This window comes from Pogoniulus pusillus, chromosome 7 (genome assembly GCF_015220805.1).
Source record: "Pogoniulus pusillus isolate bPogPus1 chromosome 7, bPogPus1.pri, whole genome shotgun sequence".
Classification (NCBI taxonomy): Eukaryota; Metazoa; Chordata; class Aves; order Piciformes; family Lybiidae; genus Pogoniulus; species Pogoniulus pusillus.
In genome coordinates this window covers 4,355,232-4,370,669 of record NC_087270.1, presented here as the reverse complement: position 1 = coordinate 4,370,669, position 15,438 = coordinate 4,355,232, and the positions used below count along the sequence as shown (strand labels likewise).

Here is a 15,438-nt window from a genome sequence, read left to right as displayed (position 1 = left end):
TCTGGAGTCCATGTGGCATTGCCTTTGATCACATTGGTCTGTGGGGCCTTGACCACTTTTCTTGTGGCAAGCTAAACAGGTTTTTGCAACACCTTTGCACCTGGGCCCATTAGGATTCAAGAGGACTCAAAAATTTACTCCCTAAGGCAAAGGCCTCTGGCACCATTTACTGAACTTACTTTGTGACACACTCTTCACCTCCCTCCAAGCTCATGTCTCACTCATTTAACACCTGAAGTAAAGCTGTCTCCTACAAAGAACATTACAGTCTACCTCAGAATCACTTCAGCATTGGTTTCCATATTAAATTCCTCTAAAAGAAAACTTACTGAATCAGAAAATTAGGAGAATTGAATGTTTCAAGAAAGCTAAGGTAAACCAGTGTTGTGGGCCTCCTGTAACCTGTAAGAGTGGCACACGTGCCATAGGGAACTCACTTCTGACTGGGGACACAACCAAGAGCCAAAACTACAGGAGAAGCCACAAACCCAATCACCTATTAAAGTCTTGATGATCTGAAAACAACACAGATTCCAAGGGGGATTTAAAGACACTACTGATTCTGAACACAGGGCAAATGCTTACCAAGGCACTTGCAAAGCCAACAAGATGTCAGTTCATATTTAATACATGACAGAATAGCTTCAGTTGAAAAAGATAGTTAAAATCAAAAAGACCAACCATTATCCAACTCTACCAAGTCTGGGGCTAAACCATGTCCTTTAGTACCACATCTCTGTGTCTATTCAACACCTCCAGAGTTGGGATTCAACCACCTCCCTAGTAAGCTTGTTCCAGTGAAGAAGTTTCATCTCATATCTAATCTAAACCTCACCTGGTGCAACTTCCAGCCATTTCTTCTCATCCTGTCACTTGTTATTAGGGAGAAGAGACCAACACCTACCTCACTACAACCTTTCAGGGAGTTGCAGAGAGTGAGGAGGTCTTCCCTCAGCCTTCTTTTCTCTTGAATAAATAATCCCAGTTCCCCCAGTCACTCCCCACAACACCTGTGTTCTGGACCCTGCAACAGCTTCACTGCCCTTTTCTGGACTCATTCTAGCACCTCAAAGTCTATTTTGAAGTGAGTGCCCTAAAATTGAACACAGTACTCAAAGTGTGGTCTCAGCAGTGCTGAGTACAGGACAATCACTTCCCTGGTACTGTTGGTCACAGTTTTCATGATACAAGTTAGGATGCTGTTGGCCTTCTTCACCACCTGAGCACACTGCTGGCTCGTATTCAGCCACCAGCTCACCTCAACCCTGACAAAAATCACTGACAACTGTTTGTTTGGGTTTTTGGGGGTTGTGGGTTTTTCTCTTCTTCTTCCATAAAGGTTATACAATAACATTTTATCCTTCAGGGCTGGAATGCAACAAAATGAAAAGGAAATGGAAGAAAGTAAGTGTGTGTGAACATACTGGTGATGTGCCATGGAAGCCATGCCCTCCAGGAGCCTCAGGCTCAGGGGAGCAGATGTGATTGCTTCTCCAGCAACTGCACGCAAAGGACAGAAGATGCAGTTGGTCTGTCAGGGTGAAGCACACATGGCTCCAACAGGATGTATGCTCCAAAACCACTGACACCTGGGGGGTGTTTTGACAGAATGAGCTGAAGATTTTCCAGTTCGTTGCTTCTCCAAGCTCAGTGCTAGGATGCTGTGTCTAAAGAGCACATCTCCCTCTCCTCTTTGCTTTCTCTATGGTGAAGTAAAAATGTCATAGTTTGAGTGCCTCTTAATAAACAGCTGTTCAAGCCAGAAGGGTCTGGCACCTGAAATTATTTTAAGCAATATTTGGGGATATCTCTAATTATTAAGATCCATCAAGGTCAACTCACCTTAAGCTAGCCAACAACTTGTGCCTCATTAAAAGGTAACTTACAGAAAGACTAAGAGCTGCCAAATTAAGCCCACTATACTGTATCTATGCTGGGACTAAAGCAGAGATTCACAGATTGCATCTGGTTTACACAACCAAGCAGGTAATCACAAACAATCCCACCTTCATTAATGTGGGAGGCACAGACAGTGGCCACTAATAAAAGGGGCTGAGGGAATATCACGTACAACATCATTGATTTAATTAGTTGATGAGGTCAGGGACTTTTTGGTGTGAATCTCTGCTAAGTTCAAACAATGAAATGCTATTTATAAGTCCACACTCTACATTTAAACTTTACCTTTCTCCTCCCTGTGTAGCCATTCTTTGAATGCAAACTGCGACTGAGGGAACCTGACTGAAACAAATGTATTAAAAGTAGCTCACTAACACCACTGGACATAATAATTTGGTGAAAACACTGGGTTATCTGAACTAGGGACAGAATTAACAATGGCCCAAAAGGTTTATTAGCTGAGCCTTTTTATCATGAAAACACATAGGAGTACATGCCTGGAGGTTATATCACCACTTTATGCATCAAAGCCAGGATTAGTAAACTGTCATGGATCATAGAATCATAGAATCATAGAATCAACCAGGTTGGAAGAGACCTCCAAGATCATCCAGGCCAACCTAGCACCCAGCCCTGGCCAATCAACCAGACCATGGCACTAAGTGCCTCATCCAGGCTCTTCTTGAAGACCCCCAGGGACGGTGCCTCCACCACCTCCCTGGGCAGCCCATTCCAATGCCAATCACTCTCTCTGGGAAGAACTTCTTCCTAACATCCAGCCTATACCTACCCTGGCACAACTTGAGACTGTGTCCCCTTGCTCTATTGCTGGTTGCCTGGGAGAAGAGACCAACCCCCACCTGGCTTCAATGTCCCTTCTGGTAGTTGTAGACAGTAATAAGATCACCCCTGAGCCTCCTCTTCTCCAGGCTAAACAGGCCCAGCTCCCTCAACCTCTCCTCATAGAATTTGTGCTCCAGGCCCCTCACCAGCTCTGTTGCCCTTCTCTGGACATGTTCCAGCACCTCAACATCTCTCTTGAATTGAGGAGCCCAGAACTGGACACAGCACTCAAGGTGTGGCCTGACCAGTGCTGAGTACAGGGGCAGAATAACCTCCCTTGTCCTACTGGCCACACTGTTCCTGATGCAGGCCAGGATGCCATTGGCTCTCTTGGCCACCTGGGCACACTGCTGGCTCACCTTCATCCTACTATCTATCAGTACCCCCAGGGAGGTACTACAGGTATGCCTGCAGTGTATTCTCACTGCTTCTGATGAGCCCAGTGACATAGTGGAAGCTCCAGCTTTGCAACTGGATGGCATGGCACCAGCCACTCTCCCCTTCCACAGAATCATAGGATGCTTTGGTTTGCAAGGGTCCTTCAAGGGCCACCTAGTCCAATTCCTCCACAGTCAGCAGGGATATCTTCAACTAGATCAGGTTGCTTAGAGCCTCATCCAAACTGATCTGGAATGTTTCCAGGAATGGGACAACTCTAACCTGAGGCACAGTCTCAAGTTGTGCTGGGGGAGGTCTAGGCTGGATGTTAGGAGGAAGTTGTTGGCAGAGAGAGTGATTGGCATTGGAATGGGCTGCCCAGGGAGGTGGTGGAGTTGCCATCCCTGGAGGTGTTGAAGCCAAGCCTGGCTGGGGCACTTAGTGCCATGGTCTGGTTGATTGGCCAGGGCTGGGTGCTAGGTTGGGCTGGCTGAGCTTGGAGGTCTCTTCCAACCTGCTTGATTCTGTGATTCTGTGATTCTAATACTTCTCTGGGCAACCTTTCCAGCATCTTACTATGCTTGTTGTAAAAAAAAAGAGTATTTCTTACCTGGTCTAAATCTTCCCTCTTTTAGTTTAAAATCCTGTGTCCTGTCACCTTTAAGTACTGCTTTATGTGCTTTGTGATTCTCCCTTCTGCAGCCGAATGTCCCTGAGAGAGGAGAGGGAAAGCAGACATTGTTTCTTCCTACCCTGGAAGGGACTCTGCTCCAGCACCGACTCATGGCCCTTGCTGCCACCCAGAGCCCTGTGAAGAGGTAGCCGCGGAGGCCTTCTGCCTTTCGTCCTCACATTCAGGGCAGGAACCACCACAGAATTGTTTGGTTGGAGAAGTCAATCATCAACATGCCTCTGCCAGTTTCACTGCTCAACCATGTCCCATGTGGCCAGCAGGACAGGGGAGGTTCTTCTTCCCCTGTGCTCAACACTGCTCAGGCCACAGCTTGAGTTTAGTTCTGGGCCCCTCAGTTCAAGAGAGATGTTGAGGTGCTGGAAGGTGTCCAGAGAAGGGCAGCAAGGCTGGGGAGGGGCCTGGAACACAAACCCTATGAGGAGAGGCTGAGGGAGCTGGGGGTGTTTAGCCTGGAGAAGAGGAGGCTCAGGGCAGAGCTCATTGCTGCCTGCAGCTCCCTGAAGGGAGGCTGTAGCCAGGTGGGGTTGGGCTCTGCTGCCAGGCACCCAGGGGACACAGTCTCAAGCTGTGCTGGGGGAGGCCTAGGCTGGATGTTAGGAGGAAGTTGTTGGCAGAGAGGGTGATTGGCATTGGAATGGGCTGCCCAGGGAGTAGTGGAGTCTCCATGCCTGGAGGTGTTGAAGCCAAGCCTGGCTGAGGCACTTAGTGCCATGGCCTGGTTGATTGGCCAGGGCTGGGTGCTAGGTTGGCCTGGATGAGCTTGGAGCTCTCTTCCAACCTGCTTGATTCTGTGACTCTATGATTCTATGATTCTAAGGACCAGGACTTTTAAACGATCTTTTAAGTACCAGGGCTGGAGACTCGCCTGCTCACCACATCGCAGTCTCTCAAGGACTCCTCTTCCCGCCGCGGAGCGCACCGCGAAGGGAGCGTCTCACTAGCACTAAGAAGGACACCTAGCGGCACCCAGGGGGCGCGGCACCCACAGCGCCGCTTCGCGCTCGGTACTAGTCTGGCCTCTTGCGCTCGCCATACCGGCGCAGCGCGCGTGTGCCGCACACCGGAAGCGGCCGCAGTCGCCATGGCAGCCGCCTGCGGGAGGCTGTTGCGGCGGAGTCTCGCCGCTGCCCGGCCCTCCCCCTCCGCCGGTGAGCATCCTTTGTGTCTGTCACCCCCTGCCTGCCCGGGACCCTCCTCTCTGCCCCTCAGCGCGCCCTGCCGTGCTGCCCAGAGAGCGGGGTGGAGGGTGCCCGGGCCTGGCCTGCGGGGGCGAGGTCTCCAACGGTGTCATTTTTTGGGGGTGTTTCAGCTTGGCAAAACCCGGGGGGGTAAAAAGTGGTGTTTTTTTTCACAGGGTGCTTTTCTTCCTCAAGCTATCGAATTAGCAGCGATGGGAAGCCAGGAAAATTCCAGCCGCCTCCGAAGCCCATCATTATCGACAAGCAGAAGCAGAAGGAGAGGAGGTAGAGTGTGCTGGTGCTTGTGTTCAAGTCTGCTGGTAACGGAGTGAGCACCTCCTTAAAGCTCCAGGGCGTTATGAACACAGGAAGCCTTTGCAACGGTCCAGTGTTGGAATAGGCTTAGATATGAAGTACTGTGCTCTAGAATCCTTGAAAGCAGTGGATGTTGTAAATGGCACTAGTTGAAATCTGAGGTTGGGGTAAAATGCCATGAGGCAGATTTAAAAGTTATGAACTATTTATTAATATACCCAAAATAATTCCCCCCCCCCCCAAACTCGTTTACAACTCTCCACACAGGTTCTTGGATGGGGTTAGCAGAACTATTTCACAGAATGTCTCTGCGCAGTGGAATTTTGACTGATACAAGCTGGGGTTGGAGTGGCTGAGAGCAGCCAGACAGAGAGGGATCTGGGGGTGCTGATTGATACCCGCCTGAACATGAGCCAGCAGTGTGCCCAGGTGGCCAAGAGAGCCAGTGGCATCCTGGCCTGCATCAGGAATGGTGTGGTCAGCAGGAGCAGGGAGGTCATTCTGCCCCTGTACTCTGCACTGGTTAGACCACACCTTGAGTGCTGTGTTCAGTTCTGGGCCCCCCAGTTTAGGAGGGACATTGAGATGCTTGAGCGTGTCCAGAGAAGGGCGACGAGGCTGGGGAGAGGCCTTGAGCACAGCCCTACGAGGAGAGGCTGAGGGAGCTGGGATTGGTTAGCCTGGAGAAGAGGAGGCTCAGGGGTGACCTTATTGCTGTCTGCAACTACCTGAGGGGAGGTTGTGGCCAGGAGGAGGTTGCTCTCTTCTCTCAGGTGGCCAGCACCAGAACGAGAGGACACAGCCTCAGGCTGCACCAGGGGAGATTTAGGCTGGAGGTGAGGAGAAAGTTCTTCCCTGAGAGAGTCATTGGACACTGGAATGGGCTGCCCGGGGAGGTGGTGGAGTCGCCGTCCCTGGAGCTGTTCAAGGCAGGACTGGACGTGGCACTTGGTGCCATGGTCTGGCCTTGAGCTCTGTGGTAAAGGGTTGGACTTGATGATCTGTGAGGTCTCTTCCAACCCTGATGATACTGTGATACTGTGATGTCTTTGACAGAGAGTCCTGCGGCTTCATTCGCCGCTTGTGAGGCTGGTTAAAATCCTTTAGCAACTTGAACAAAGAATGGAGAGTACTCACTAGTCCTAAAGTCCGTGGCCCAAAAACATGGGCAGGAAAATATCCAACAGAAGTGCTGTGTCAAGCTCCACGTGGGCTGCAAAGTGAAAATCCGCTGCTGGCTGAGGTGGCTTGAGGCGGTGGCTGAGGCGAGCGGCAGATCAGCGAGGAAGGAATGAACACGCCAGCGCCTTTTTCCCTGCTCACCCCCATTTATAGGGTAATGGCCGAGGCTAATGGCCTCATTGAGCACACAATCACCCAAGTAGACACAGAAATGCAAGAACCCCCAGGCTGTTGTCTTCCATAGAGTGGGGGCGCATACGCCTACCACCGGACGGGGACGCGGTCCCCATGAAACCCCTCGCAGGCAGAGAAACTAAGTTGCCTGAGTTTCTTTTGTCCTGTTTTCCCGCCTCTGGCTGCAATGCAGACAGGCAGGTAAATGAGACAGGACATGCTTAAGCCCAATTTTACGCCCTTTAGGACTATTCATAAAATCATAGAATCATAGAGTCAGTCAGGTTGGAAGAGACCTCCAAGATCATCCAGTCCAACCTAGCACCCTGCCCTATCCAATCAACCAGACTATGGCACTAAGTGCCTCATCCAGGCTTTTCTTGAAGACCCCCAGGCACGGTGCCTCCACCACCTCCCTGGGCAGCCCATTCCAATGCCAATCACTCTCTCTGTGAAGAACTTCTTCCTAATATCCAGCCTATACCTACCCTGGCACAACTTGAGACTGTGTCCCCTTGTTCTATTGCTGGTTACCTGGGAGAAGAGGCCACCCCCCACCTGGCTACAATGCCCTTTCAGGTAGTTGTAGACAGTAATAAGATCACCCCTGAGCCTCCTCTTCTCCAGGCTAAACAGGCCCACCACAGTGAAACAGGTCAAAAAGCTATGGCAGTATAAAGATCTCTGGGTATTTTTGCTTGAGGTGTAAGGTTTTCATCTGTTAAAAGCATGAAACTCTTCAGTGTGCCAAAAGCTGACAGGCTCACGGGGCTGTGTCTGCCTTTGGCTTAGATCTTGAGATCAGCTCTATGTGCATGTGTTTCTCCTTGTGCATGTGTTTCTCCTTGTGCATGTGTTTCTCCTTGTGCATGTGTTTCTCCTTGTGCATGTGTTTCTCCTTGTGCATGTATTTCTCCTTGTACATGTATTTCTCCTTGTGCAGTGGAACTGCAAAAGACTCCTTCTTAGTTGACACTTTTAAAAGTTTTTGTTTTCTTACAGGTTCTTGAGCCCTGAATTTATACCTCCCAGAGGGAGAACTGATCCTCTTAAATTTTACATAGAAAGAAAGGATATGATACAGAGACGGAAAGCCTTCAACATCCCAGAGTTCTATGTTGGTCAGTAACACTGCTCGACCTTCCATCATTTCATCATCTTTTTTTTTGGTAGGGTGTGGTGCATGTTGGAGAATATCACAGAAATCATAGCATCATAGAATAGTTTAAGTTGGAAGGCACTTTTAAAGTTAAGTCCAACCCTCCCCTGCAAAGAGCAGAGATGTCCTCAGCATTTTAGAGGACAAGTCTTAGGAGAAGCAGCTGAGGGAGCTGGGGCTTCCCAGTCCAGGGAAAAGCAGACTCAGGGGAGACCCTCTCTGTACAACTATCCTAAAGGATGGTGTAGCGAGATGGGTGTAGATCTCTTTTCCTAAGTAACACGTGAAAAGATGAGAGGAAATGGCCTCAAATTGTGCCAGGAGAGGTTTAGATTGGATATTATTCTTCTTCACTGAAAGGGTTGTCAAGCTCCAGAACAGGTCGTGGTGGAGTCACCATCTCTGGAGGCATTGATTCTGTGAATGTTTATAAATCACTTTAACATATTAATTTTGGGCACTTCAGAATTTTATTGTGTTTCACAGAATCAGAATCAAGCAGGTTGGAAGAGACCTCCAAGATCATCCAGTCCAACCTAGCACCCAGCCCTAGCCAATCAACTAGACTATGCCATTAGTCCCACATTTTGATATGTGCTTACTTGAACAGTCCACTTACTGAGGTGCTCTGTTGGCAGGCAGTATCCTCGCTGTCACCACTGCCAACCCCTATGCCAGTGAGAAGGTGAGCCGCTTTGTGGGCATCTGCATTCAGAGAGGAGGAAAAGGACTTGGTGCTACCTTTGTCCTTCGGAATGTTATAGAAAACCAAGGTGAGTTTGTAACTGTGGTAGGCTAGAAGTGGTGAGCAAAAAATGTTAAAAGTGTATGTGATAGCCTGTGTAGAAATTGTCTGCAGAGAGGATAATGATGGATTAAAACAAAACCATAAGCCTACCTGCTGGAGGATACTGCAGGCTTAAAACTCTTTACACGGATGATATGCCCTATTTTAACTATCACAGTATCACAGTATCACCAAGGTTGGAAGAGACCTCACAGATCATCAAGTCCAACCCTTTACCGCTAGTAATGTTTTGTCTGTGTACTTAGTGGCTTTTCGATCTGTGTTCTGTGGAAACTGAATGGTTGGGCAGTCTGTTACCTCTGGAAACACTCACCCAGATTGAGCAGGGTGTAATTCACTTCAAGTGGGGATGTATGCATGAATGGTTTAACCAGCAGCAGATTGTCAGTTGTGTAATAGGTTCATACTCTGTTCTATGATAAAATGGAGATGCAAATACTGTTCTCAGAGTAAATATGAAGGACATGTCTATATATGCTATACATTACAGTCAGATAGATACTCAGAGCCATTGTAACCAACAGGAAGTAAAGCTTAAAACCAAAGCTTGCCTTTCTTAAATTCAAGCCATTCACTGTCATGGAATCATAGAATGGTTTGGGTTGGAAGAGATGGTGAAAGATCATCTAATTCCAACTCCTGTGCCATGGACAGGAACATGTACTGGATCAGGTTGCTCAAGGTCCCAGCCAACCTAGCTGTCCCAGGTTGAGACTATAGGGTTAAAAATCTTCTGGGGACTAGAAGATTGCTATTCAATCCCATAATTCTGCTATCTCCTTATAAACTCACAGCAAGATCAGTTCATCCTCCTTCTCCTCCTGCCCTGTGTGCATGTGGCAGGAGCCACTTTATCGGAAACATGTAAGCAGTAAGCCTCTTTGGATGGCAGAGGCATTTTGGGGGGAGGAGGATTGGAGCACTGGGGAGTATTAGATCTAGTTTTTTGGGGATGAGGAAAAATTCAAGGGGGTTTGCCATAAATGGGTAATTGCTTTATAATGTCTATTGCTGTATTTTCTCTCCAATTTGATTTGAGAGTTTAATTTCTGTTGTCTCTCTTTAAAAAACCCCTTGACACTAGCTTGGAATACTTCCAGGTTTGGAGCATCTACAGCTTCTCTGGGCAGCTTGTGTGGTCTCACCACCCTTGTGGTGAAGATTGTTCCAGTTCAAAGCCATTACTCCTTGTCCTACCACTATATGTCTTTGTAAAAAGTCCCTGTCCTGCTATCCTGTGGGTCACCTCCAAATACTGGAAGGCTGCTACAAGGTCTCCCTGGGTTCTTCTCTTCTCCAGGCTGAACAACCTGAACTCTCAGCCTGTCTTCACAGGAGAGATGCTCCAGCCCTCTAATCATCTTTCTAGCTCTTCTCTGGGCCAGCTCCAACAGGTTCATATTTTTCTTGTATTGGGAGCTCCAGAGCTGGACACAGAACTCACCAGAGTGAAATAGGCAGAAATCATCTCCCTTGAGCTGCTGGCCACAGGGTTTTTTTGGTGCAGCCCAGGACATGGTTTGCTTTCTGGGCTTCAAGTACACATTGCTGGCTCACCTCTGGCATCTCATCAGCCAACACTCCCAAGTCCTTCTCCTCAGGAGTATTTTCTATCCTTTCTCCACCCAGCCTATATTTGTGCTTGGGATTGCCCCAGTCCAGGTGCAGGACCTTGCACTTGGCTTTGTTAAACTTCATGATGTTGGCACTGGTCCACCTCTCAAGCCTGGCAAGGTCCCTCTAAATGGCATGCTATCCCTTCAGCATGTCCACCACATATCTTAGTGTCCCTAAGCCCATTCAAAGACTTCACTTACAAAAGTCATTTACACATGTCTGTGCAGATGCAGGAATTTCCATCTGCATATGAGGAGGAACTTTACTGGAGGTGACAGCGCACTGGAACAGGCTGCCCAGAGAAGTTGTGGATCCTTTCACTGGATATACTGAAAAGTCACCTGGCCTTGAGCCTCTGCAGCCTGATCTAGGTGAACCTGCTTTAGCAGTGTGGTTGGACTAGGTGATCCCCAGAGGTCCCTTCCAACCCCTACCGTTCTGCAACACAGTGCATGTGTGCAGTCACATGTGCCCTCAGCACTGTATCTTGTCACACAGTATCATCAGGGTTGGAAGAGACCTCACAGATCATCAAGTCCAACCCTTTACCACAGAGCTCAAGGCTAGACCCTGGCACCAAGTGCCACGTCCAATCCTGCCTTGAGCAGCCCCAGGGACGGCGACTCCACCACCTCCCCGGGCAGCCCATTCCAGTGTCCAATGACTCTCTCAGGGAAGAACTTTCTCCTCACCTCCAGCCTAAATCTCCCCTGGCACAGCTTGAGGCTGTGTCCTCTTGTTCTGGTGCTGGCCACCTGAGAGAAGAGAGCAACCTCCTGCTGGCCACAACCTCCCCTCAGGTAGTTGTAGACAGCAATGAGGTCTCCCCTGAGGCTCCTCTTCTCCAGGCTAACCAATCCCAGCTCCCTCAGCCTCTCCTCGTAGGGCTGTGCTCAAGGCCTCTCCCCAGCTTCGTTGCCCTTCTCTGGACACGCTCAAGCATCTCAATGTTCCTCCTAAACTGGGGGGCCCAGAACTGAACACAGCATTCAAGGTGTGGTCTAAGCAGTGCAGAGTACAGGGGCAGAATGACCTCCCTGCTCCTGCTGACCACACCATTCCTGATGCTCATGTGTAAATAAAAAGCAGCTCTTGACCAATACAAGGATGTATCACACTGAAGAAATGCTAACTTGGAGTTGGTGTTTCTAACTGATGGGGTTCATTAAAGCAGACTTTCTCTGTCTAAGGTGTGGAAATGCGTTATGAACTGTACAATCCTCGAATCCAGGCAATCGAGGTTCTGAAGCTGGAAAAGAGGCTGGATGACAACCTGATGTACCTGCGAGATGCCCTCCCTGAGTATAGTACTTTTGATGTGAACATGAAACCTGTGCCTCATTTAGACCACGAAGAGATCCCTGTGAACAAGGTAGGAGCTGTGTGCTTCAGAGGACTCTTTGTGGGTAATTCATACCTGACTGATATCCTGAAAGGCTTTTTAAACAGTTCTCCATTGCATTAGTTACCATGGTGATAAAAATGTACAAAATAAGGCAAGGCTTTATGCCAGTACTGTAGTGAGAGACTGTTGGAAGCACAAATGTCCACCATCCTCAACAGTTGAGTAGAAGATATGCAAGAGGACATGCTTATGGCTTGGATGTTGGGATGCATCAGGAACAGTGTGGCCAGTAGGACAAGGGAGGTTATTCTTCCCCTGTACTCAGCACTGGTCAGGCCACACCTTGAGTGCTGTGTCCAGTTCTGGGCCCCTCAATTCAAGAAAGATGTTGAGGTTGAGGAACATGTCCAGAGAAGGGCAACAAAGCTGGTGAGGGGCCTGGAGCACAAATCATATGAGGAGAGGTTGAGGGAGCTGGGGGTGTTTAGCCTGGAGAGGAGGAGGCTCAGGAGTGATCTTATTACCGTCTACAACTACCTGAAGGGGCATTGTAGCCAGGTGGGGGGTGGCCTCTTCTCCCAGGCAACCAGCAATAGAACAAGGGGACACAGTCTCAAGTTGTGCCAGGGTAGGTATAGGCTGGATATTAGGAAGAAGTTCTTCACAGAGAGAGTGATTTCCCATTGGAATGGGCTGCCCAGGGAGGTGGTGGAGGCACCGTCCCTGGGGGTCTTCAAGAAAAGCCTGGATGAGGCACTTAGTGCCATGGTCTAGTTGACTGGATAGGGCTGGGTGCTAGGTTGGACTGGATGATCTTGGAGGTCTCTTCCAACCTGGTTGATTCTATGATTCTATGATTCTATGCTTCACTGAGGAAAGAACTGGCTGGATGGCTGAGCCCAAAGACTGGTGATGAATGGAGTTAAATCCCATTGGCAACCAGTCGCAAGTGGTGTTCCCAGGGCTTGATATTTGGACCAGTTCTCTTTAATTCTTCATCAGTGATCTGAACCAAGGGGATTGAATGCAGTAAGTTTGCAAATGATACCGAGTTGGGAGAGAGCATTGACCTGCTTGAGGCTGCAAAGGTTCTACAGAAGGACTTTGGACAGGCTGGCTGGGCTGATGCCAAGTGTACCAGATTCCACAAGGCCAAGTGCACAGGGATCACACAGAGTGGCTGGAAACCTGCCTAGCAGAAAAGGCCCTAGGGGTGTTGATGACTATGAGCCAGCAGTGTGTCCATGTGGCCAAGGAGGCCAGTAGCATCCTAGCCTGTATAAGGAAGTGTGACCAACAGAACCAGGGGTGTGATTGTCCCCCCAGATTCAGTACGAGTGAGGCCACACCTAGAGTATAGGGTTCAGTTCACTTACAGGCTTGACCGAGGTCTTGGAGTGAGTCCAGAGGATAGCAGTGAAGCTGGTGAGGTGACTGGAGAACAGGTCTTGCAAGAAGTGACTGAGGGAACTGAGGTTGTTTATTCAGGAGAAAAAGAGGCTGAGGGGAGACCACCTTGCTTCCTCCAACTCCTTGGAAAGAGGTTAGAGCGAGGTGGGTGTTGGTCTTTTCTCCCTAGTAACCAGTGAAAGGATGACAGGAAATGGCCTCAAGGTGCACCAGGTGAGGTTTAGATTGAATGGGAAAAGAAACTTCTTAAGTGAAAGGCTTCTCAAACACTAGAATAGGCTCCCCAGGGAAGTGGTTGATTCCCTATCCCTGGAGGTTTTAAAAGACACGGAGATGTGGTGCTAAGGGACAGCGTTTAGCAGTGAACTTTGTGAAGTTAGATAGTGGTTGGACTCAATGATCTTAGAGTTATTTTGCTTGAAAAAGTCCTTGAAGCAAGTCATGGCCTCCACATAGCTCTGTATAATACTGTGCAGAGAGGACAGCTTTTCTTAACAAAAATGTTTACTTGTTTACTGATTTGGGAGTGGTAGGTGTCAGGGAAGACTTGGCTAAAATCTGCACCTGGAAGAAGACCCAAAAACCAGCACACCCTGTTAATGTCTTCTAATAATTCAGTTAACTTTCAGTGATCATTCCTTCCCCCTTCCCTGTCATGCTAAGGAAGGATGCTTAAGAAGGAAGAGGAGTACCACTACAAAAGATGAGTTGACTTCATGTGTTAAGGGCTGTTTAGTAAATCAGTAATGTTAAGTAATAAATCAGTTTTGAAGTTTTACAAGATACTATAACAAGAGTAGCTCCTTCACATACTGACAAATAGGTCTGTTTTCTCTTTTCCTTCTGTTAACAGTAGGTGTCTCACCCTCTGTGCTCACAATCAATACTGATCACTTGATACCTTTTGATTTCAATTTGTTTTACATTTTCAATCTTTCACGGTAGCTGCAGGTACGAATGAAACCTAAACCATGGTCAAAACGGTGGGAAAGGCCAAAATTCAATATAAAAGGAATAAAGTTTGAGCTACCTGAAAAGACAATGAAAGAAGCACAGAAGTGGAGCCAGCCATGGTTGGAGTTTGATATGCTGCGAGAATATGATACTTCAAAAATAGAAGAGAAAATTTGGAAAGAAGTGAGTGAAGAGCTTAAAAAATAATGGGGTTTGCAGTCTAGGAATCACCAAGAAAATTGGTCTTTACTGCCAATTTGCTGTGTAGGTTATCAGTTGTCAAGTTTTGTACATACATAGGGAAAAAATAAAGTTGCTCTTTCCAGAAATAGTGGAAGCATGGGAATGTTTGTTTTATACACTGTTCTTTTTTGTTCCTGAAAACACTTTTGTTTTGGGGACTGCAATGCTATGCTCATCCCTTATCCAGAAATGGAGCCCCTTCTTTAAATTCCAGTTAACAAGAGGGAGTTGCAGCACCCAGGCAAGGTAGTTGTGTCCTTATTTCTGAATGCTTCTGTCTATTTTTCACTCAGTAGTGGCTGGGTGTAGAGCTGCTTGGCTACTCCAGAAATGGGCTGTAGTAGGGAAAGCAGAACCTGTCTGAGCCAACCACCCATATTATGGGTTCACTGCTGCTTAGTTCTCCCATTAATATGTTTCTGATAGTGTTACTGCTGTCATCTGCCAAGAGAGCAGCATGCACAAGTGCTCTGAAATCAGTTTTCAACAACTGAGACAGTTTAAGCTGAATCATGGGAGTCAGTGAGGTGAGTGTGGTCACAAAGCATCACGAGTAGGATAGCAGCAAACAGCGACTGGCAACTAGACCCAGCAGGTGGCACCCAGCGGTCTGAAGATGGAGAGAGGATGGATCCTGGGGCCCAGGTGCAGGAAGAAGGCACAACCATCCCTGCTGCCTTTGGCAGCACCTGGCACAGGTGCCACTGGTGATGTCACATGTTTCTAGCGTCTGAGATTTTGTCATACTGCTTAACGTCCTTGTCACATGATAAATAACTCAAGGTGTTAACCACAAAGCAAAATATTTTATTCTCAGAACAATTCAAAGTAATGAAGAAAGCTATTTACAATTACAAAAATATATTTTTAACTTAGAAAAATACAAAAGATCTTAGGGATTAAGTCTGCAAGAGTTAAATTCTAGCTTTGACATTTGGGAGAGAAACACAGAACAGTCTCTGATGCACTACAGTTTCTACAATAAATCATCCTTCTTAATCTGTAATGATAATAAAGTTTTAAAACTAGGAATCTAGTAAGGGTAGAACAAAGTAAGGTTCAGTAGATCTTACTGGGGAGCAGAGTTACCAGAAAGGATCTAAGATTGTTCTTGTGTTTCTCATCAAGGTATCTTTTGAAAAGCAGAGCTCAGCTCTGCACAGAAGTTCAGCTTGCATCACTTGTCTACAAAACACACACCAGACGTTGTCTTCACTACATTTGCTCTTCCCCCGAGGT

The 15,438-nt window shown here is 47.8% G+C and overlaps 2 protein-coding genes across 2 annotated transcripts in view; one reads left to right on the top strand and one right to left on the bottom strand.

Moving 5' to 3' along the window:
- Positions 1–15,438, bottom strand: part of GCFC2 (GC-rich sequence DNA-binding factor 2) — a 988,578-nt gene that overhangs the window by 945,188 nt on the left and 27,952 nt on the right. The window lies entirely within an intron of this gene.
- On the top strand, positions 4,861–14,285 carry MRPL19 (mitochondrial ribosomal protein L19). Its single transcript, XM_064145734.1, has 6 exons — positions 4,861–4,962; positions 5,169–5,277; positions 7,666–7,784; positions 8,461–8,595; positions 11,438–11,619; positions 13,948–14,285. Exons 1-6 carry the CDS (start codon positions 4,896–4,898, stop codon positions 14,161–14,163), a joined length of 828 nt encoding a protein of 275 aa, XP_064001804.1. The 5' UTR covers positions 4,861–4,895; the 3' UTR covers positions 14,164–14,285.